The sequence below is a fragment of the Chionomys nivalis genome, chromosome 24 (genome assembly GCF_950005125.1).
Source record: "Chionomys nivalis chromosome 24, mChiNiv1.1, whole genome shotgun sequence".
NCBI lineage: Eukaryota > Metazoa > Chordata > Mammalia > Rodentia > Cricetidae > Chionomys > Chionomys nivalis.
Window position 1 is genome coordinate 32,176,303 of NC_080109.1, and position 24,076 is coordinate 32,200,378.

The 24,076-nt window shown below is 38.5% G+C and overlaps 1 protein-coding gene across 3 annotated transcripts in view; it reads right to left on the reverse strand.

Annotated features, from left to right (window-relative positions):
- Positions 1-277: 277 nt before the first annotated feature.
- Positions 278-24,076, reverse strand: part of LOC130865910 (la-related protein 1B-like) — a 45,145-nt gene continuing 21,346 nt past the window's right edge. The window contains exons 5-12 of one of the 3 annotated variants that reach the window (XR_009056289.1): positions 21,748-21,888; positions 18,920-19,063; positions 18,384-18,549; positions 14,384-14,528; positions 11,431-11,605; positions 8,319-10,883; positions 7,131-7,208; positions 3,636-3,710 (exon numbers count right to left, since the gene is read on the reverse strand). Coding sequence is in view for 2 of the 3 variants with exons in the window: in XM_057757052.1 (XP_057613035.1) it covers positions 399-803; positions 3,538-3,710; positions 11,431-11,605; positions 14,384-14,528; positions 18,384-18,549; positions 18,920-19,063; positions 21,748-21,888 (1,349 nt within the window). In the remaining variant the exon portion in view is untranslated. Of the gene's footprint in view, positions 804-3,537; positions 3,711-7,130; positions 7,209-7,751; positions 10,884-11,430; positions 11,606-14,383; positions 14,529-18,383; positions 18,550-18,919; positions 19,064-21,747; positions 21,889-24,076 lie in introns of those variants that run through there. The other 2 variants (XM_057757052.1, XM_057757053.1) reach the window with 2 other exon arrangements.

A 24,076-nucleotide genomic window follows, 5' to 3' on the forward strand; every position in this document is an offset into this window, starting at 1 on the left:
CCCTCATTGTTTCAACACTCACTCTCATGTTTACCTTTGGAAGCCTCTCTGAAAAGTTTAACAGCAGAAAAAGACCTGCTCATACTCCTACAAGTTAAAGAGATCTGGAGCCCAGACAGCTATTCTGGCTCTCTCTTCTACCTTAGCTTAACATTTAGGCAAGAGAATGGAATGAACATATCAAGTAGGCCTGTCTATAGCAACTTTTTTATTCCTTCATGAGAAATTACATTTTTTAGTCAGAAAATTCTATTTTTTGATGCTGACAGTATTCATATATCACTTAAAATTACTCCTCCGGTTGTGACTATTTCCAAGAATTTTCAAATTTGTATATAATTTTATACAACAAATCTTATGAAATAAGTAAGTTTAAGAAAACGTGTAATACCATGCAATCAAAGCAAACTATCAGCAGAAAGATGCTCACCAGAAATCGTTACCTTTATGGCTGTGCGTGCATTTTCACTTTCCGTCCATAGGTCCTGTTCATAGTAATACAAGCCATCGTTAATCACTTCAGCAAGTTCTGATGTAATGTTTGCTTGTGATGTATGGGTGCCTGTTCGATCGCCTCCATGGTGTTTTCTCATATAATGCGGTGTCTGAGTCACAATCAAAATCTTGTTTAAATCTTGGTCATCAATTTCAAAATCTGAGTCATCATCAGACCAAACATTGACTGTCATTTTCCTTCTTTCTGTATGTTCCATCTCTTCATCAAACAAAAAGTCACATTCTTCTTGTTCTGGGTCTGGAAAGGTTAGTTGATTTGATGTCTCTTCAAGTACAGATATTGATTCCTAAAGAAACAAGGTAGCTTGATATACATATATATATCAGATATGCGTGTATATCAGATATATATATATGCACACATAATACATATATGCACGTACATATATACTTTGAAAAAAACTTTTTTCTTTTAGGACAAATGTATACAAGTAGGCAAATTCTAATAGAAAGCTAAGCAGCATTGTTTTGGATTAACTGGAGAAAACACGAGGTTGAGTAAAAGGATTGATGCAGACTCCCTGGAATGGTCCCTAGATCATCTACAACATAGCACTGGCTCACTAAGCCATGAGGAAGCAAGTCCTAGATATGGAAATTACTTCCACTGTATTTAGAAATACAAGGAAACAAAGCCCTTTAGGGTTAGAACTAGTACGCTCTCCATGTCTTAGCCCTTGCGTCTCACCATGCACGTACATATCTGACAAGGTATGTATGCCTACTACCCACACATGTCAACTGCTCTGCTGTTCCTATCTCCTATGGAGCCCTTTTCATATTATATCTGCTTTAATGCTAAAATGTACACTCATGTAAAGTAGCTTTGGGTCTAGACATCCTTCTGGCAGTGTCTAACATCTAGCCTAGTCTAAATCTCAGCAGCCAAACACTTCTTTGCTCCACATGCCACTTTGATCCAATTTCATCTTCCAGCTCAAGTTGATTTTTTTATGTGTATGAGTGCTTTTTCTGCCTTTATATGTGTACACTACATGTGTGCAGTGCCTGCAGAGGTCAGAAAAGGGTGTCGTGTCCCCAGGAACTGGAGTGGAGTTACAGCTGACTGTGAGACACTATGTGGTGTTGGAAATCAAACTTGGGTATTTTTAACTGTTGAGCCATGGCTCCAGCTCTTTCACTTTACTTTTGAGACAGAGTCTCTCATTTAACCTAGGCTGAGGTTCTGGGTAAACTGAACCTTTGTTTCCATCTCCCCAGAACTAGGGTTACAGGTACAGAACATTATACCTTAACTTTTTGTTGTTATTTATATATATATACACACACATTTGTTTAATATGTATGTTTTGCCTACAGTGTCCGAGGAGGCTAACAGAGGGCATCAGGTCCCCTGGAATTGAAGGAAAACCACCTACAAAGCTGTCAGTCTTGTCCTTTATTTGATAATTTGAAGCTTTATAACATCTGTTCTCAGCTAGCCAAAGCAGGGGCAGAAGGACAAAATATAATCTCATCAGCAAATGTGAAAAACTTTTCCTCTCTGAGAAAAATATTTCTTATTTTTGCAATGGCTGAGATCCAGAGTCACCATGCCTCTTCTCTGCCAAGGTGCAGGACAGAAGTCCAAATATGTGGAAACTTTCATTTAATCAAGAGTATGGGTTGACATTCAACAAAATTGCCAAGGGTGAGCAGGCTGTATTCACAGTCATGAGGAAATATCTTACAATTCACTAATACCACAAGTCAGGGGAGAACTGACTTCTGAAGCTCTTGTCTGACACTCTACATGTACAGACACAATAAAAATTGTTTTATGTATTCATGAGTATCGTGACTATAATCTCATATACTACTGGAAAAGTGGGTGTTGAAATGCAGACATTTTAGCATCCCGCACAAGTACCAAGGAAGGTTGTGAGACAACAGAGATGACCTGGCTTTTCCAAAGGCGCTCTAGCCATCTGGAAACACATGCTTTGGACGGTGGTGATTTTCTGACATTTAAATACTCTGTGTCTAATTGTTTTGGAGGCTGGGATGTAGCTCAGTGGAAGAGCACTTGTCTAGCTAGCATACTTGAGGCTCTGAGTTGTATTTTTAGTATTAGAATAAAAAAGAAAAAGAAAACAAAGCTACCTTTTTTTATTAAAGTTTCTTAAACTTAGCAAAACTGACACTGGACTTGGGGTCCTTAGGGAACTGTGGGTCAGCGGCAGCATGCCTGGCATCTACTAGACAAAGCAGTACCCTCCCAGTTACAACAAAAAAAGTGTTTGCTGACATGGGCAGGTGTACAGTGAAGAGTCTGTGGAATCCCAGCTTCCTCTCTGTACCTCTGGTCTCCAGGAGAAAGAACCTTGTTTATAAGCCTTTGACATCCCGACATTCTCCTCTTCCATAGTTCAGCCCTTATAGAGCTTACCTTCAATGAGCACCCAAGAAACACTTATTCTAAATTTTGGCAAGCTTCTTATTTTGCAGCATCTGTACATGCACAAGTTGTAAGAAAAGAGATCTCACCCATCCCTTGCCCACTAATCCATAAAACCATTGCAACTATCACAAGACAAATTATACCCACATAAGCAAACAATTTTACTTGTTTAATTAGTTGTTTTAAGTCACAACGTTTTATAGTAAGTTATGACAGTCACCAGTCAAAACTGCAAGGTAGTTTCATCTGGCCCTTTTGCAAATTTTTCCTCTTTTTACATTGATTCATCCTAATATGCTGAAGCCTGCAATGTGCTTTAAGAGCCTTCAAAATCTGAACGTTTTTCAACTTCACAAAAACTTAAGTATTATTCAAATTACAACTAGTCACATAAAAAAACTAACCTTAAGTAAGTCAAAGTATTCTCAAATTATGTTAAAAATGAAAGAAAAATCTTTACAAAGAGAAAATATAATTTACTTTTCCCAAAAGTAAACCACATTTCTCTTGAAGGACACAACTTCAATTTTTATAAAACCTTTGGGGGAAAAAATCCATGTATGATAAACAGAAAACTCTTTATACTCAAGGCACACATTTCATTGGGTTTGTAACCTTACCTTTAATGTGACTGGGGATGGAGGATGTCTCTCTTTCACGTCTACCCATGGTTCTGAGTCCAGGTCAGGCAGGCTGGCAGACAAACCTCTAGACATCACTTGGAGAGTACTCGTTTCAGTATTGTTCTTTGGGTTCAGTGGACTTCCAATTCTTGGAGAGTTTCTGACAGACTCTAAAATTTTAAATCAGTTCTGCAATTAAAATACTGGTTCCTCTTTCCTATTAACTCAATTTCATTTTGCCTTAATTTGGATTTTCCTGCACAAAAACATAATAACCAATTTCAAAACCTTCCCATGGTTTTCAAATATAAAAGGCTTGCAAGATCTACTCCAAATATTCAAAAGGAAAATCATCAAATGAAAGAATGTTACCAACACTTATACAGAACATCACATTTGTTATAGCTTCAAGAGCACCAGTGAGTCGCCAATTAAAAGCCTGCACATTCAACTACAGAATGTCAGCTGCTAGTAAGCCACAGGTAATCTAAATACACACATTTCCTGACAGTCGCCAGTACTCCTATGCCCACATTGCCTCCATTAAAGACAGTGTGTCCACTTACTTCATGCCTCATGTTAAACACTGCCACACACATGCCACCACAGTAATGCACACAAATCCACAATAACATTTCAAAGAGTCAGAATTTAAAAGACCTTTTTTGGGGGTTGAAAAATGGTTCAATTGGTAAGAGTTGCTCTTTTCAGGTCTCAGTATCTACATGACACCTCATAACAAACTGTAACTCCAGTTTTAGGGTTTAGGGTGCCTGACTCCCTCTTCTGACCTCCACAAGCACCAGATATACACATGGCATACATGCATACATGCAAGCAAATAAAAACAGTAAAATCTTTACCTTTCTTTGTCAGTTATTTTTAATCAAAATAAACTCTATTGAATCTAAATTGTTTCCTCTAAAATGTTTTTCAAAAGTTTAAAAACTACTTAAGTGCCTTTTTTTTCAAGACAGAGTTTTCACTTGGAGCCTGACTTAGAACTTAGACTCTATAGACCAGGCTGGGCTCAAAGTCAGAGATCCACCTGTCTCTGCCTCCCAAGTGCTGGGATTAAAGGCACGCACTACCACAGCTATTTAAGTTACAATTTCATTCCTAGGTCAGAAGAAAACCTGGAATATCTTAATAGAGGGAGCCATTATGGGATTAAGGAGAAGCCTGGTGCTACAAAAATTTCCAGGAATCCAAAGGATGATATGCCTCCACCCCGATTAAGACTCCTAGCAATAGTGGAGAGGGTGGCTAAACTGCCCTTCCCCTGTAATCAGCTAGGCAAATACCCTGTCATAGAACCTACATCCAGTAACTGATGGAAGCAGATACTGGGATCCACAACCAAGCACTGGACTGAGCTCCTGGCTTCAGATGAATAGGGAGGAGGCGTCATATGAGTAAAGATCATGATGGGGAAAATCAGAGAAGGCTGGCCTCAACAGGTAGTTCACGGACTCTGAACTGACTGCTGGGGAAACGGCATGGAACAGAATTAGGTCTTCTGAATGTGACAGTTATGTGCCTTGATCTGTTGGGGGAGAGGTGCCTGAACTGGCTTCTTGGAGCCCATTAACTATGGTGGGACACCTTGCTCAGTCTTGATATGGGGAGGAGGTGCTTAGTCCTAACTCAACTTGGTATTCCAGACTTTGCTGACTCCCCAAGGGAGGCCTTACTCCCTCTGAGGAGTGGATAGGGGCCGGGGAAGATGAAGGGCCAAGAGAAGGGCAGGAAGGGGAACTGGGGCTAGTTTGTAAAATTAAAATAATTTTAAATAAAAAGATTAAAAAAAACTTTAAGGGTGAATGTTACATGAAAGCTGAAACAGATGAACAGTGAGCCTTTTACTTACTAAAGTAAAGGCACAAAGCAGGAATACGTGTGATGAGGGTTGCAACATTTATTTCCATAAGCATGCTAGAGTTGGATTTGGTATCCTCCCCCTATGACACACAGATGCAATAATCACCAGATCGCTGTTATTTTTAAAGAAGCAATTTGATTTAGAATAGAAAAGTCTCCAGAATCTCCCAACCAATACAGTAGGCATGGGCATGCAAGCACAGATAAAGGGAGGCCTTTGCATTTGATACCCAAAACCACAAAAAAGTTTGTTCAATATAATACACTCTAGTTATAAGGAGCCAAGAACTGGAAATGGAGCTAATAGGCTAAATGAGCCAAGATTTATGTTAGCCATGTTAATAATGTCACTATATTAAATAAAAATATCTATGACAATATTACTGAAATTAAATTAAACTGCAAAGTTGGTGTTTTTGTTCTGTTTCATTCTTAGACAGTCTCACTGTGTAGCCCTGCTGGCCTAGGACTTTTACTAAGTAGACCTGGAACTCACAGTCATCGGTCTCCCTCTGCTTGTCTTAGGACTATAAAGGTGTATGTTAACAACCTGACAAATAATTTCAAGGCTACTAAAAACTTTGAACTTATATGTAGGATTCATATATCCTTCCTGGGACATTGTTGCTTTATAACATTCTCCATAAACAGCTCATTTATCACCAATTCACTGATAAAACCAGTACAAATGAAACAAAGAGGTTATACTCTTTCACACTGTTATTCTAATACTCAGAAATATCTACACAATGACTGCAGTTTTAAAAGAACACAAAGAACCACTATCTTGTTAACTATGGGGATGATTTAGTTCCTCACTGAACTGCATATATAGCTAAGGTGTAAATGTCAGAACAGTACTGGAGCCATACATAGTAGGAAAATCAAAAGTGTGGCCTTTAATGTTTATTTTTATTTGGGTATGGGTACCACCTGTGTGTGGGTACCTGACAAGACCAGAAGACGGTGCTGGATGCCCTGGAGCTGGAGTAATAAGAAGCTGTGAGCTGTACTACATGAGTCTTCTGGCCGCCTACTCCAGCCCCAGTAGTTTTAATACACAAGGTTTGTCTTCTTACACTCACCTCAGGGTTTATTATACAATCACATCTTCAGGTCTCCTAAGCTTGAATTATGAGTGTACCATGGAGTGTTCTAGCATAGTAAACACTATGTATTGAGAAATGCAATGATAGTAAAATATTTGCCAAAGGAAAAGTTAGTATTAGAATGAAAGCTTCAAGGTGTTCACTTTGTGCTTAAATTTACACTGAAGCCCTGTCGTGTTTTCTGGAACCTTAATTTTTTATAATTAAAGTATTTCAGAGTACCTATTTTTAAAAAGCTAAAAATCAAAAATTTGAGTAAGCTTTGGAGTTTCTGACATTACATAGATAAAAGTGGTTTAGACACATACATACCTTGGCTACAATTGGTGAAACTACAGACAATTTACCTTTGCTGATTTTTGTATTAAATGAAAAATATCAGCCTGGCTCTCCAAAGACAAACGTATGTTTTGATCTAGTGTGGTCTTTTTTTCCTACTGTGGGAAGACTGCAGTTCTGAGTAATGAGGATTTAAGAACTTTGACAAAAGTTTTCAGGAAAAGCCCCCCAGCCTATTCAGTAGCCATTAGGCCCTCAAAGGTCACAAGCTGACAGTACACCGCACCCACAGCAAACCCTGCATTCCAGAAGTCATCTTACCAGTCTCATAATCAACCTTTTGTGGTGATTAAGATCTTCTGCTCAGTGGCAATGCCAACCCATGTTACACAATTCAACCTCCAAAGAGGAAAAAGTAGATATTTAAATTTCTGTGATGAAAAGGATCAATTATGTTAATATTTTACCATACAAATGGCACAGAAAATATAATCAAAAGTTATCAAGATACTATAATTTGGAATTAAGGGGCATTAGATAAAAGCTTCACTCCTTTACTCCACCTAGTTACATAAGGCGATCTATACACCCTATCTTATTTCTTCTCCTGTACATAGCAGCCTACAAGTAGACTAATGAGGTCATAACGTGACAATTCAGAGGAAATGGTGGTGGACAGAATTACTCCTATCAGCTAATGTGGGTCAGCATGTTTCTATCAACATCCCATATTCCCTTATCTACCATCTATCAGCTCTTTGTATAACCTAAGGAATCTGATATTAATGTGACATCTATATTGACTTATTTGTATGAATATGAAAACATGTCAAAAAGTAAAATGTACCAAACATTCTTTATTCTTGCAATTTTATTAATAATACACAAATGGTTAATGGAAAGGTAACTTGACTGACCACCTTAGCTATCTTGTGGAAAAAATACTTTGTATAATGCCAACATTCCCAATAACTGTTCATAAGGTAGTTAAAATATCATCTTAAATCCCAAGAATACAGCTATCTTGTGGAAGAAGTAGTTTCTATATTATACAACTTCCCAACTAATTGTTCACAGGCTGGTTAAAAAGGACCCCAAGTTTACACAACAAATCTTTCATAGTTATTTGTTAAATCATTAAGTATAAAGATCTAAATTTCACTTTTCTTTAAAAACATACCCTAGTTATTGCAGAGAGAAAAAATTATGAGCATAAAAGATCTGAACAGAGATATAACTTTGGGGCACAAAACATCTGAAACTTTCAGATTGTACAGAAACTAGTTCTTTGTAACAATGAGTAATAAATTCTATGCACTGTGTGCAATTATAATTAAAATATCTTTATAATAGAATTAAGTCATATGGTGTTTTAAAGGAAAAAAAGGGATTATTTTGATTTGACCATTACTCTTCACTGATAGGCAGTGTATTAGCTACCTTTTTATCACTGCAACAAAACATCTGACAAGAAGCAACTTAAGGGAAGAAGGATTTATTTTGGCTCACAGTTTGAGGGGTTGAGTCCATGATGGCAGGGAAGACATGGTGATTGATGGGAACATGAGGTGGCTGGTCACACTGCGTCTACAGTCAGGAAGCACAGAGAGATGAATGCTGGTACAGGCTAAGCATCCAGCCCATGTTTAGGATGGCTCTTCCCTCTTCAGTTAAACCTCTCTGGAAATGCCCTCACAGACATATCCAGTCAGGCTGTCAATGAAGGTTAATCACCACAAGTACATTCCTTTGTCACCTTGAATCTCAAACAAACCACTTTTAAACCATTACATTTAATCTCTGATCCCCATACGCTCATAAAGCAAAATGAATTCAGTCTCACTTCAAAAGTCTCAATAGTCTTTAGCTGTCCCAACAGTGTTCAAAAGTCCAACATCTCTTCTGAGATGCAAGGCAAACTCTTAATTGTGAGTCTCTATAATTTCAGAAAACAAGTTACATAGTTCCAATGTACAATGGCACAGAGTAAACATTCCCATTCCATTGGAGAGGAATGGGGTATAGCAAAGGAAGATCGGACCAAAGCAAGACCCAAATCTAGCAGGCAAACACTAAACGCTACAGCTCCATGCCCATCATCTGGGGCCTGTGATACTATCATCTGGGCTCCAGTGACCACGGGCAGCTCCACTCCTTCAACTTTGTCGCTTGAAGCATAAACAGCCTCTCTCATGGGATGACTCTACTCTTCTAGTTTTCCTTGGCAGATGTCCCACAATTCTGGAGTTTCCAATAGCTAGGAAGTCTACTTTGTAACTTAACCCTCACAGCTTCAAACAATGGTGTCTCAGAATCTCTTTAGCCACACAGTGGGCTTCCGGTGTACATCTCCATGACCCTGTATCTTAGATTTTAAATGCATACTAAACTAGCATGAAGTGGATGAAGCATTCAAGTGCTACTGGCAGATTGGGGAGTTATCTGGACCTCTCCTAACACTGCTGTAAGTGGCCTTTGTACAACTTTGTTACCAAACCAGGTGAACATTTCATTTCGGAGTTTACATAGCAAGGAACCCCACTGGCTCTTCTTTCAAATCAATGTCCATTTCCACAACTTAGAAACTTCCAGGTTTTACCCACACTGGTACAGACTTAGTGAAGACTGTAAGATACCTCACTTTGGACTAACAATTAAGCTTTGTGTACATCCTGCTTGATGGCAACTTCAGATGACACACCCCCTACCTATTTCCCCAACCGCACATTTCCCAAACTTTCTGCTTTCTCCTGTTATAGATCTCAAAAGGACAGTGATGCTATCTTAAAACTGCCTTTGCCAAACAAATTGCAAATCACTCTATGACATTTTCAGGAATGGACATTCTTCATCAGAAGAAAACACAAACAGCCTTTGGCTTAGCTTCCCCCAAAGTCCTTGACCCTCGCTGAAAACTCCTTAGCACAATGTTTACTTTCCACTTTTTCATTGACACACTGGTCTCCCACAAGCCCAGAATGGTCCACTGAGCTCTACTTACAGTGTTCTAAGGGTTCTCTACAGTTTAGAAGTCTTTCATATCCCTTCTAAAAGCCAGTTTCAAATGCCTACAAACCACATGGTCAGGATTTTCAAGTGACAGTTCTACTCCTTGGTACCAATCTTCTTTATTAGTTACTTTTCTCATTGCTGTGACCAAATTCCTGACAAAAAGGATTTATTCTGACTTATGATGAGATGTATAGGCAGGCAGTGCTTTCATGTCAATGTATGAAATACAGTTTTGAGACCAGCCACATGGCTCAGAAAGCAAGGGCACTTGCTGTGCAAATCTGACCACCTGAATTTAATGCCTGAATCCCACAGTGGAAATAAAGAACTCTCAAAAGTTGTCCTCTTACCTCCACACACACACACACATACACACACACCATGGCACACATGTGCCCACACTCATATCATATACACACATATCATATATACACAATAGTAATAAATAAAACAATAAGAAAAGCCCTTAAATAACAATCTTAAAGCATAAAATGCCCTCATTTATTTAACTTAAATTTTTTACCCCTTAAGTATTCACATTAATACATCTTATAGTACATGTGAAATATGACAACATGTGAGTTATGCAAAGTATACTATATTAAAGAGCAAGTCAAATAGCAAAGGACCTAACAATTTTGGAAATGCTACTCAATCCTCTCTTTTTCTGCTTTATTGATCTGGGCAAAGTAATAAATGCCTGGAAACAAAAGATAGAATTTGCAGTATTTCCCCAATGATAACAATGAACTTTCCCACCATGAATGAAGTAGCCCGTGCAGCCTAAGCTAATGACATAGAAAGGAGAAGCTCCTACAGTAACGACAGCAGTCCTCTGGTCTGTCATCATTATCGTAAAGGTGGTTATCTCCACTGCAGGCTGGCCCAACCTTCTCCACAAGGGGGTGGGCGTGGACATTCTTGCACAGAAGACAGTATGGTCACTCTCGCTTCTGCAGTACGATTTGCTCTCATATTTACATGGTATTTCAGGGAGTCACCTACTCCACTGTACATTCCGATCATATGACATCCAAGAGTATCAGTAGATCATCACCCTGACTGAAAAAAGGTTAAGCACACATATTTTTCCCAAGAGCAATTATCTTAAAATGAACCAGGCAAAAAAAAAAAAAAAAAAGGCTTAACACAAATGTAGTTTTTGGAAACTCAAAAGAATCAGGTTAAAGAAAAATCCCAATTCTATTTTAGAATATGGGTTATTTTCTATTTTCAAGACAAGATTCAAGTACATTACTGACAAAAGTAAAGGAAGGCTAGCCCACTCTTGATCATAAACTTTGGCTCTTTTGGTTTTACATAGAGAAAAGTGGCACTATATATAGTCATTTAGTAGAACTAAAAGAAGATAGAAAGAAAGCCCAAAAGATAACACAGACAAAATCTATGATCAAGAAACATCAATAGAACTTTACCTATGTTCTGAATAATTACAGTCTAGCTGGGAGATAACATAAGTAGAATTGGGAGGACCAGCAGTCATTTGCTTAGCTTTAGTTTCCCCATGAAAGCTCAATAAACTACAAATAGATAGGCAAACTCAAGCAGCCCACTGTTACACTGTTTGCACTAGAAGAAAAGCAGTTACCTGTATGGGAGCCAAAGGCCTGCCCTGGTATGAACTCCGGACAATCAATCAACTGAGAAAAGTCTGTTTGTGGCACATTTCGTGGAGGAGGGCCTGGGATTGGCCATTTTTCTGGTTCTATCTTTTTCCTCATTTTCTCATCCACAATTTCTACTTCTGTGCTATCCTTCAGTGCCTGAAATAGACAATTTAAGCTGTTAAAGTGGCATTCAGAAGGTTTTAGTTATATGCCTTATACTTCTAAACTGAAAATTAAAAAGCTTCAAGTTAGTAGACTGTAATACAGTTAATGAGTTTAAAAATAACCATGAATTTGTGACAGGAATAGAACAATTTTTTTAGGGATATTGGCCCAAGACTATAATCCCAGTGGTCAGGTGGCAGAAGCAAGGATTGTGCCAAGTTTGAGGCCTTTTGGTCTACACAGCAAGCTCTGGGCCAGCCCCAGTTTCAAAAATCAAAACCAAGGCTGGGAGGTGGTAGAGCACACCAGTACTCAGGAGGCAGAGATAGGCAGATCCCTGTGAGTTTGAGGCCAGCCTGGTCTACAGAGCTAGTTCCAGGACAGGCTCCAAAGCTACAGAAAAACCCTGTCTTGAAAAACAAAAACAAACAAAAAAGTAAGTAAATAAATAAAAAAAAAAAACTCAGGAAGTGGGGATAGGGGCTAAACAGAGGTAGATGAAGTTCTCCTAGTCATTCTAGGCTACACAGTGTGCTTGAGGCTAGGCTGGGCTATATTGTAGCTGCCCAATTGCAGCTGTCAAAAAAAGTAAGTGAACAAAGGAGGCTTAAGATGTAGCTCACTTGATAAAGTACTTCCTAAAAAGACAGATGTCACCATGTCTGGTGACTCATGCTTATAATTCCAGCACTCAGGAGGTAGGGGCAAGAGGATGAGGCATTGAAAAAGTATCCAAAGTTACATATTCTGATATGAGCTCAAGACAAGACCCCACCTAAAGAGGAATGTACAAAAAAGAAATCTCACAGACTGTCAAGAAAATAGGTGACTAGTGCTGGTGAGATGACTCAGGGGTTAAAAGTACTGGCTGCTCTTCCAGAGGAATTGGGCTGGATTCCTAGCACCCACATGGTAGCTCAAAACTGTCTGTAACTCAGGAGATATAAGACATTCACACCAGTGTACATAAAATAAAATTTAAATAGTGATTGATTATTGGTCAAAGATGAGACAAAAACTGTTTGTTACTGATCCTGTGGAATTTATTCCCGATGTAGAAAACAACCTGTGGTTTTCACAATAAGGCTTTACATACTGTCCTTAGCAAATCAACAGGTGGAAATCAAATTTAAATTATTCACAATTGATGCCTTCTTTAAAAAAAAAGGTACAGAATATATATACACCAAGGGCCAGGCATGATGATTCATGCCCATAATCTCAGCACTAAGGAAGATGAGTAGGAGGATTATTTACTACCTTATGTCAAAGAAACAAGCAAACAAACTAAGTATATGAAAACAGTTCAAGTAAAAATCTAAAGCTGGCTGGGCGGTGGTGGTGCACGCCTTTAATCCAGCACTTGGAAGGCAGAGGCTTCGAGGCCAGCCTGGTCTGCAAGAGCTAGTTCCAGGACAGGCTCCAAAGACAGAAATCCTGTCTCGGAAAAAAAAGAAAGAAAGGAAAAAAAAAAAGATCCAGAACTGATATTTTATAAAACTCAAAGCATGACAAATTGACCTAAACAAGATCCCGTACACAATAATTTGGGACATCCAACATTCTCATTAGCTGACCAACTGGCTATTCTTCTTCATGATAGAGTTATTAAGAAAAAATTCATGGTGGTGCACACCTCAAGGAGGCAGAGGCAGGCAAATAGATCTCTGTGAGTTCAAATCAGCTAGGACTACAGAGACCTTGTCTCAGAAGAAGAAAGGAGAAGAACGAAGAAAGAAGAGGAGGGGGAAGGAAGGAGGAGGAAAGAGAAGGCAGCACTGGGCTAATGAGGCATCTTAGCTGGTAAGGACACCTACCAGCAAGACAGAGGACCTGAATTAAGTCCATAAAGCCCAAATGGTAGGAGAGCACCAACTCCTAGAAACTGTCTTCTGACACACATACACACCACGGCTAACCTAGCCCATTCATCTACATGCAAATAGATGTCTGGGGCTGGAGAGATGGCTCAGCAGTTAAGAGCACTGGCTGCTCTTCCAGAGGTCCTGAGTTCAATTCCCAGCAACCACATGGTGGCTCACAACCATCTCTAGTGGGATCTGAAACCCTCTTCCGGGATATAGTTGTACATGCAGATAAAGCATTCAAATGCATAGAATCAAACAAAAAAATTCTTTAGTACTGGGATATGTACCTATGAGAACCTGAGAAGAAAGGATTGAGCAGCTGCAAATTAAGTAGATACAGAAAACAGGATTTAAGATTAAACAACATAAAGTTAAATTGCTGGTAAACAACAGATCCAGGCAGGATTAATTGTATCTAAGGCATATACCAATAGCAAGAAAGTTATGGGTCAAAAAACAAAATGAAAATTGAGTGTAGGATTTCACATCTGTAATCCCAGTACTCAGGAGACTTGACGCAGGATTTCTGTGAGTTTAAGGCCAGTCTGGGCTACGTTTTTAAGGGAAAAAAACCTGATTCATCATGTTTAGCTATGTAGACAATACTAAATCAGAGCAACTCACTAAATTTTCTAGGAACTACAGACCATCATAAATCAAAACACGTTCACATGAAGACCACAGTTTTTATTCATCATTTTCAAATTGTCAGAGGACAACTTGCATGAGTAGGTAGTGGCCCACTTCTCTTTTACCTGTTTTATCCTGGCATGAACCTAGGACCTCATGTACATTGGCCAAATGCTCCTACCATTCATCTCTTTAACACTATTTTTCAGGGCAGTTTTTGATTCCCAGGAAAAGTGAATATAACTTAGATTCTTTTTAAATGAATATTTACCTCCAAGATGAGATTAAGGTTTGTGGTGAGAGCTCGCACACGGTGAAAACCAGCAATCAGGGAAATAGGCAGGAATCCCTGCTCATCCATCTTCCTGCGAAGAAAGAAGTCCCGCTCCAAGTTCTCTGTGCTGAAGTAATACTCACTAAGAAAGAAGAGGACATGAGTTCATTCACTCATCTGGCAACATAGAGATATACCCACTGCTTACAACAACTGCTACCAAAATGTTTTCCTATGCTTAATAATACCTACTATCTTACAGGTTAGGCAAAATATACATATATAATAACACAACACAGGACAAATATGAGACCAAGCAAAAACCTGGTTAATTGACAGTTTCTCTTATACACAAGCATAAACAGAATATTAATTAAAATTTAACACTATCTAGAATAACTTCACTTAAGTCTAACAAATTAAAAGCTAATTTTAAAATCCATTTGTTGATGTTGTTGTTTGGAATCCAGCCCTATACATGCTAGATAAGAGGAAAATCTACCTGGATTTTTTTTTTTTTTTTTTTTTTTTTTTTTTTGGTTTTTCGAGACAGGGTTTCTCTGTGGTTTTGGAGCCTGTCCTGGAACTAGCTCTTGTAGACCAGGCTGGTCTCGAACTCACAGAGATCCGCCTGCCTCTGCCTCCCGAGTGCTGGGATTAAAGGCGTGCGCCACCACCGCCCGGCCACCTGGATTTTTCAAATTAGTCAATCACTGAAAGATTCCATCACAAAGACATCTCCATCTGCTTCATTTAAACACTAAATAACAAAAGATAAACACCAGTTTTTACTGCCTCTCAATTTATTCCCAATCACTGGGGAAAACAGTGCACTTGAGAGTGTCTTTAGTTCATACTCAAACATAAGGAACTTGAGTTTGTCTTTTTAACCTAAACTGACAACACGATGACTTTTGGACCTTTTGCAACCAGCACACAGTTAAGTAAAAAAAAAAAAAAAAAACCACAGTTCCATTTATATATCCATAAATATGCATAGCTCCTAGAAGCCCAGGATTTGGTCCTCAGCACTTTGAAAACAAAGGGAAGAATGAATATAAAATAGCTAAGAAAGAAATATCAAAGACTTCATGAAGTCCATAGAGTAAAAATGCAGACAATGCTTAGATAACTCAGGGTTAGAAAAGTAGACCAACTTAACCAATCCCTAGACAGAAAGTAAGCAGAAACTGTCAATATGACCAAAGACCATAAACCTCGATATAAAGATAAGAGAACCAAGAGAAAATATATTTAATAAAAGAATTTGGAAATCATACATTTAATGTACAGTGGCCACATAATAAAATGAGAGTAAGATTCTAAAGACAAAGACCAGAATCCCAGGCAGGAGAAAGTGAAACCCAAGGTGACATAGCGTAGCTGGCAATCCTACAGCTTCTCAAGACCTGAGGAAGTTCAAGAGGCAGCAAGTTAAGAAAACACAAAATTTCACATTTTTTTTTTAGTGTAAAACTCCATTACTAAGTACCTTTGGGTACTTAAGACAAATTCTAACTTGAAAGAACTAAGCACCTCTAAATAACAACTAGTTTGGGGCTATTACACTTGTGGGAGAGGAAAAGTTATCCTACCATTAAAACATAGGACATCTATCCCACAGGGCAGGGAAACCTGCTTGATCTTTGGGCTGAGGAGGGAGGAAGACTTGATTGGGGGAGGGGGAGGGAATGGGAGGTGGTGGCGGGGAAGAGGCAGAAATCTTTAATAATTAAATTAATTAATAAAAAAACAAAAAAAACATAGGACATCTAAATTTGTCTTGTGTGATATTCAGTCAAAGTGCATCTCAGCAACATTAATAAATCATTTGCTCTAAATAATGAAAAAACAAACAAAGTTGTACATTCTGAGTTTTTTGTTTGTTTTTTGAGACAGGGTTTCTCCGTAGCTTTGGAGCTTGTCCTGGAACTAGCTCTTGTAGACCAGGCTGGCCTCAAACTCACAGAGATCCACCTGCCTCCTCCTGAGTGCTAGATTAAAGGTGTGTACCAGCACCGCCCGACACATTCTGATTTTTATTGCACTTCAAATATCTAATCACAGTGCTTTGGAAGCTTGAAATGACTGAGATTACTAAACCTGGGACAGTATACCAGGCATTCACGCAGTCACAAGTTAAAATTGTACTTAGATGCAAATTCCTTAAATGAATAATAAGCTTCCCTTTAAATGCAATCCACTGAAGACCAAACTACATAAGTAAATCTACAAATCATTATTAGCTATAGTCTATGCTGGGTTACAAACATACAAATCCCTAGATTGGAATGACCAAAGATTCCATCCGCCCGCACCCCAAAAATTATCAGTATTAAAATTTAACCCAGTGTGATGACGAGATAGCACTTGGGAAGTTGAGGCAGAGTTTGAAGCAAGCCTCAACTCCATTAATGTCTATCACAAAAGGAAAAATAAAATAAAAACTTTAAATGTATTATTGATATAAAATTTCCATTTAAAGTGATTGAGACTATCCATTAGGAAAAGTGAAACATATTAATTTAAAATTTATTTCAGCTACCTATTTATTAAGCTTTGTTGGTTAGGGTGTGGTACTAATAAAACATACTTAACACTAAAGAACAATGAAAACTTAAAAAAACAAAAAGCGAACCCAAACTCAAACAGATCACTTCTCTAAGTACTAGACTAGAAACACAGTCTACAGCATGACTCCTCAAAGCCACAGCTCCACTGAGCAGAGTAAGAACAAGCTTCCCTGGGACTCCACAGATGTTTGCCAAATCCCTGCCTGAAATCCCTGAAACAAAAAGAGAGGTCAAGACTAACGTCTGACATTTTTTGCTCAGTGTCTTTGGGGACATAAAAGTCCTACCTTAGCAGCTCTGCATTCTACACTGCATGCCCAGAAACTCCTCCCTCACTCGCATGAGCACAGTGGAGGCCGATATCCTGACATGGAGTTGCATGTTTGTTCACTGTCAGGTCTCAGAAGGGACCTAGCAGTAAGAGTCACAAAAAAGACAGGAATAATGGGGTGAAGCTGACTGACACTTCCTGGCCATAAAAAGGCCCTTTCCTGATCAGTTTTGTGTCAGCCCTAACAAAGGAAGAAGCAAGTTGCTCTGCACTCAGAGTCCATCTCATCTACCACCACGGCTACCAAAGGTGCCTGGCCGGTGTCAATGAAGAAATTAATTTCTAGTTACAGAGGAGGATCCTGTTTCTTTTTTAAAAATGACTATTTTTTAGATGCTCATGCCCTTTCAGAAATAGTCCTTTTCCTTTACCATTCCAGATTTAAAAAAAAATAAGATTTTATCCAGTTTTGTTACACAAGTCATGTGGTTTTTCTTTTATCATTATAAAGATATCATCCAAATACACAAAATGTATATTTGAAACAAGCAGAGGGCTGGACAACAACTGTTATGGAGATGTCAGGTCTGAACTAAAACATTCATTTAATAGATGTCACAAAGAAATAACAACAAAGGATAAAGAGCTTAAAAGATTAAAAAAACAGACAATATAGAAATCAATTGCTATGAAAAACTAAGACATTGGAAGTGCTTTTATTATTGTTATTTTTCTATGAGACAGAGTTTTGTTCTGCATCTCAAGCTGGCTTTGAACTCATAGCAATTCTGCTTCAGTTCCCCAGTGCAGGAGTTACAGGCATGCACTACCACACCTAGCTCGTTTACAAATGTTAATATAAACATCTATTTGCAAATGAGATAAATTTTACTTAATTTCAAATAATATGTAGACATTAGAGTCTTTTTATGATATTTACTCATTATGTAATGATATTTTAACTATTCTTAGGAAAATGACGAGAACATGGAAAAAATCTGTAGATACTTATTTTGTCACTGTTTTCTAGGAAACAAAAAACTCACTCTTCTAACTTTTATTATTACACTTTTGGAACTGTGATAAAATAGTCAAAGGCATAAGTCTGCTACAGAGACAGACATCACTGCCACCCTAGCGTATACCAACTTACATCTGGCGCTTAATGTACTCTTTCAGCAGTGTCTCTTCCACAGGGTATACCTGCACACCTGTGCCGTCGTCGTAGTAATACATCATGCTGGTGTTAAGCTCTGTGGGAAATGGCTGATCAGTTCTTTCCCCTGGCTCTCGATAACCATAGGAATAATCAAAGTTCACTGGACACAAAGTAAAAGAAAGGTGATCACAAGTTAAAAAATAAGTAACTCATAAATGTAAAGAGAAATCCAAAATGAACAAGTTCAAACACAAAACCAAATTTATTGGGAAACCAAAATAATTAGTAGAAACATTATCCTGAGTACAGTTCCTGGGTCCCATGTGGTAGAGAGGATCAACTCTGCATTTGTCCTGATTTCCACATGCACACCACGGTGCACTCACCTAAATACTCACACACTCACATATGCGCGTGCACGCACACAAAAAACTAGCATAATACAGGGTAATATGAAAAAATGAGAAAATTTGCTAACTTTTTTCAAAGAACATCTAATTTTAACAGAAAAAAAAAATCTCATATCATACATCTAGGGTTTCCTCGACCCCGGCCTCTTCCGCGGCCCCGGCCTCTTCCGCGACCTCTTGCAGAACCTCGGATGGTGCCACCTTCACTTCTCACACTCGATACTTCATCTTGATCATCTCTCTTTTCTCTATCCCGTCTCCAACCTTAAAATAAGATATTTTTTAACACTTAAATTTGCAATAAAATAATACAATCATCTCTATGAAAACATAGTAATTACCTTCCACCATTTTTTCCTCTTTGGATTTTATAGTATCTTTTATTTATTCTTTGATAATTTCATGTGTTTACAATGTATTTTGATTGTAGTCATCCTCTACTCACCTCTTTTGGATTTTTTTTTTCACACAAGGCCTCACTATGTAGCTGGGACTGGTATTGAATTCATAGATTTGACTCCCAATGGGGATTAAAGCTGTTAACCACCAGACCTGGCTTCCCATGGTGGGTTCTCAGATAGTGTCTGACTATTCATTCAGTCCAGGCTGGCCTTGAACATTAAGAGCTTCCTGCCTATGACTTCTATGATACAGAGATTAACAGGCAGGGTTTCTCTGTATCTCTGAAGCCTGTCCTGGAACTTGTAGACCAGGCTGGTCTCGAATCACAGAGATCCACCTGTCTCTACCTCCTGAATGCTGGGATTAAAGGTGTGCCTGCCTTAAATATTCTGTAGTAAGTAAATGAAACATTATAAAGACAAAGAGGTCCTCTGCTAAGAATGAACTGATATACACATGTTCAGCTCCAAGGCTATTGAATTCACATGTAAAACTCCTCCTGTAAGAAAGAAATGCTACCATTTAAGTAAAAAGCTTTTGTTCTAAACAAGAGAAACAGAAAGCACACACACACAAATCCAGATAAGAAACATGAAGAACAAGAGGAATTGGATCCATAATACACATTCTATGTGTCCTGTCCATATCTGGCCCCCTCTGCCTCATTCTCCCTATATTTTTTGTCTGTTTGTTTGTTTCTTTTGAGACAGGGTTTCCCTGTGTAGCTCTGGCTGTTCTGGATATTGCTCTGTGGTCTCTGCCTCCCAAGTGCTGGGATTAAAGGTGTACACCACCACTGCCCAGCCCATTGTCTCATATGTACCACAAAATTAGAAAATAGCTAAAAGGTCAAACAAGAATATACAAGTAACCAATGAACATAAAAAATGATGCTCCAGCTGATCAGCCCTGAGGAATATAAGCCACCTATCTAGAATGATAGGCATTCTAAAGTCCTATGATAGCAAGTTCTTTTTTTTTTTGGTAATATAGAGCATTAATTAACAGTGCTAGCTTAGCATTCTACAACCAAGGCATATCATAAACCCAAAAATGCTGACCAAAACAGAAGATAGTACATTGTGTACTATTAGTTAGAGTGAAAACATCAACTTTAAATTGGAATAATCCAATTAAATTATAAAAACAACCAAATTATAGATAAGGTTTTTCAACCCCATCCTTTAGACACTGGTGAAAAGAGGGTTAAATGGAGTTACCGTGTGTGCTATTTAGATGTTTTACATCCCCCGTCACTTTCACTATTAGACATCAGCCCTCAGTAAAGACATCCAACATTATCTGCCCCACTGAGAACAAACTGCCCTAGACCCTAAAACTTCATCCTCGGTGCCAATTTAAAACTCCTTGTAACTTATGTGTATGTGGATGTCTACCACATCTGAAGAGCCCACAGAAGTTAGAAGGCCCCCCTGGTTCCCTTGGAACTGGCATTACAGGGGTTTGTGTGCTGCTGCTACCATGTGGGTACTGTAACCTTCACTGACCTTATACAAGAGCACTGAGCGTTTTTAACCCCTGAGCTATTTCTCCAAATATTCTTGCTAAAAATGGTTGCACACACCTACAACCCCAGTTATTGGTATGGTGAGGTAGGGGAATTCTGAGTTCAAGACCAATCTGGGCAACAATACCCAGTGAGATCTCATCCAAAATAGATATTTCTTTCTTAACCCAAAGTAGGCCTTATTTTACAACACACCATAATAAACTCACAAAAAGTTTAATATTTAAACATTTTATAGAGTATTTGATGACAGCCATTGTTTGTGGTACACTTTTATTAAAGCATTTGGGAAACAGGCAGGTTGATCTCTGGTCTATATAGAGAGACCCTGGACCCGCAAAAAAGTAATCGAAGATTCCTACTATTTTTAAGTTCAAATCCAATCATAAAAAAATTACAAAATCCAAACTAAAGAACAGCTGCTTAAAATAATCTTATTATTTTGCCGGAAATAGTAATGCATGTCTTTATCCCAGGACTCAGAGGCAGAGGCAGGCCAATCTCTGAGTTCAAAGTCTACAAAGAATTCCAGGATAGCAATAATAATACTATTATCCTTTTAAAAAGATCAATGTCAGGAAAAACAAGGCAAAAGAACTGTTAAAACAATGATGGAGACTAAAGAGAAAGACAACTAAAGCAAAGTGTAATACCAAACCAAAAAGGGAGACATAGGACTACGAGCCCAGAGTGATGACATCTTTCTGTCATCCTAGCATGGAGGAGGCTGAGGCAGGACTATCACAAGTCTGAGGTCAGGCACATAAAAAGTGCCCAGCTAGTCTCATAGTGAGATCCTGTCTCAATATAAAATAAGATATAGAATTAAAATGAAACCAAAACTGAACAACAAGTTATTGACAGTTACACTGCTAAAATTCAGCTTTGTTAAGTGCCATAATTACATTAAGGTATGCAGGGTTAGAGATGTGTCTGCAGTTTACTCTATACAGCTCCAATGACAAGCCCTGAAACTGTGTTCATTCGAATATCATGGCACTCTTGAAACGACACTTACTTCGTGTATCACTTTTCCTATTACTGTGAGCTGGCTTATTTGCTTCAGGTTGACATCTTGAGCTGTTCCGGGACCCAGGTCTTTCCTGGCTTTCTGGTCTCACATCATCTAAGTGTAGTGGTACCCATTTGTGTTTATTAGCTTGAAGAAATAAAACAAAATAATTTCATGACAATGTACAATTTTTATTAAAGCTCTGCAATTTTGAAAGCACTCTAAATTTTAACTAAAGATTCAGTTGTCTTTAAATGGATTATCTGTAGACTACCAAAACCTTTTTCATTCTTATAGACTGATCCTTGATAAGTTTGTGTAGATACTTCAAGTAAAATAATAGCAAGTGAAAAGCCAGTAATTAAAAACAAATCAAACAAACAAATATGCGAGGGTCTTGGAAGGTAAGTTAGTAAAACACTTGCTGGCCAAGCACCAGGACCTAAGTTTTACCCCCAGCACCCACCTCAGATCAAGGCCTATGCCACTAACACTCAGGGATGGGGAGGCTGAGACAGGAAGATCTCTGGGGCTTGCTGGTCAGCAAGTTTCAGGTTCAGTAAGAGAACCCATCTCACACAAGACAGAGAGCACTGGCCTCCATACACATATGCATCCACATCCACATATACACAAACACACAAAAACCATAAACAAAACTTTTGGCTTTAGAACACTGTCTGAAGCAACCATTTGTTCAGTCTTACTACTAAGTGGTTTCTCAAAGTTTGTGAGGAATAAGATGCTATTCGCTGACACTATATTTTTACAGTTATTACAGCTGTTACAGATACAATGAAGATGAGAGAATATGGGCAAAGTAGATCTTGCATCTGAGAGGCTGAGGCAGGAGGAGGATTAAGTTCCAATCTATCCTGAGATAGATGCCAAAAATCTAAAGAAAAACCAAAGTGGTTGTGATGTTAATTCTTTTTCCCTAGGACAGGGTCTCATTATGTAGTTCTGGCTGTCCTGGAACTCTCTCTGTAGTCCATGGTAGCCTTGAACTCAAAGAGGTCCACCTGCCTCTATCTAACTCCAAGTGCTGAGATTAAAGGCATGCGACTCTACTGCACAGCAATGCTGTTAATTTCAATTGTCAACACAAAGGGATTTGGAATCACCAAGGGAAAGAGACTCTGGGCTTCTCTATAAGGGATTTTTCTCGATTCTGTTAATCAAGGTATGCCTCAATTAACAGAGGCCAGCATGATTTTATGGGCTAGAGCATGGGAGGAAGCAGAACAAAAGTTTCATGGCCTACTGCTTCATGACTGTGGTGAAATATAGACAGCTGCCTCAAGATCTTGTCTCCACCACGAAAGAAAATATCCTTTAATCATTATCCTAAATAAATCATAGCATCAGGAAAGGGAGCTAATCAGGGGTGGTAGCTGGTTCAAGCCTGTAATTCTAGCATGTTGGGTGTAGAGGCAAGAGAATTAACAGTTCAAAGTCAAACTGGATCCATAGAAAGACCCTATCTGCATAAAAAGACAGAAGACAGGCATAGGTAGAAAGAGGAGGGGGCAGGAAAGGAGGAAGAAAAAAAGAGATACAATCAATTGGCTTCTGTTGGGACTGGCAATATAAAAATTGTTTTGGCTGCCAGGCATGGTGGTGTAATTCTTTATTCCCAGCATTTAGGATGCAAAGGTAGAGGGAATCTCTGAGTTTAAGTCCAGCCTGGACTACATAATGAGTCCTATGATGACCAGTGTTAGACAGACCTATTCTCAAAAGAGAAAAAAATTGTTACACTATAGTAAATTTCTGAAAATCTTTTTTTTTTTTTTTTACTGATTCGTATCAAAATGCTTAGCATTTGGCCCAATGTCTATTTTTCTACCAAATTAAACAATATGTAGGACGAAGAAAAGATGACCAAAGTACTGATAGGAAAAAGAATACTATGGCTGGCAAGATGTCCAAGAAGATAAAGGCACCTACCAAAAAGCCTGATGTGGAACAATATTTGTTTACGAGATGCCTAACTACTGGCCATTTAGCTCAATTAAACCAATTGAGGTGCCTTGGCAAAGACACATCTTCACAGTGTAAACAAATATGTGTGACTTCTCAGGACAGAGAGAGCGCTGGGAAGAAAGGTAGAGTCTGGAAGACACGGAAGATAGGATAGGCAGTAAACAACAGAATGTAGACTAAAATAAAGAGCTAGTGAGACAAGCTAAGGCTGAGCTTTCTTTTTTTTTTTTTTTAAAGATTTATTTATTATGTGTACAACATTCTGCCTCCATGTGTGTCCACATGCCAGAAGAGGGCGCCAGATCTCATTACAGATGGTTGTGAGCCACCATGTGGTTGGTGGGAATTG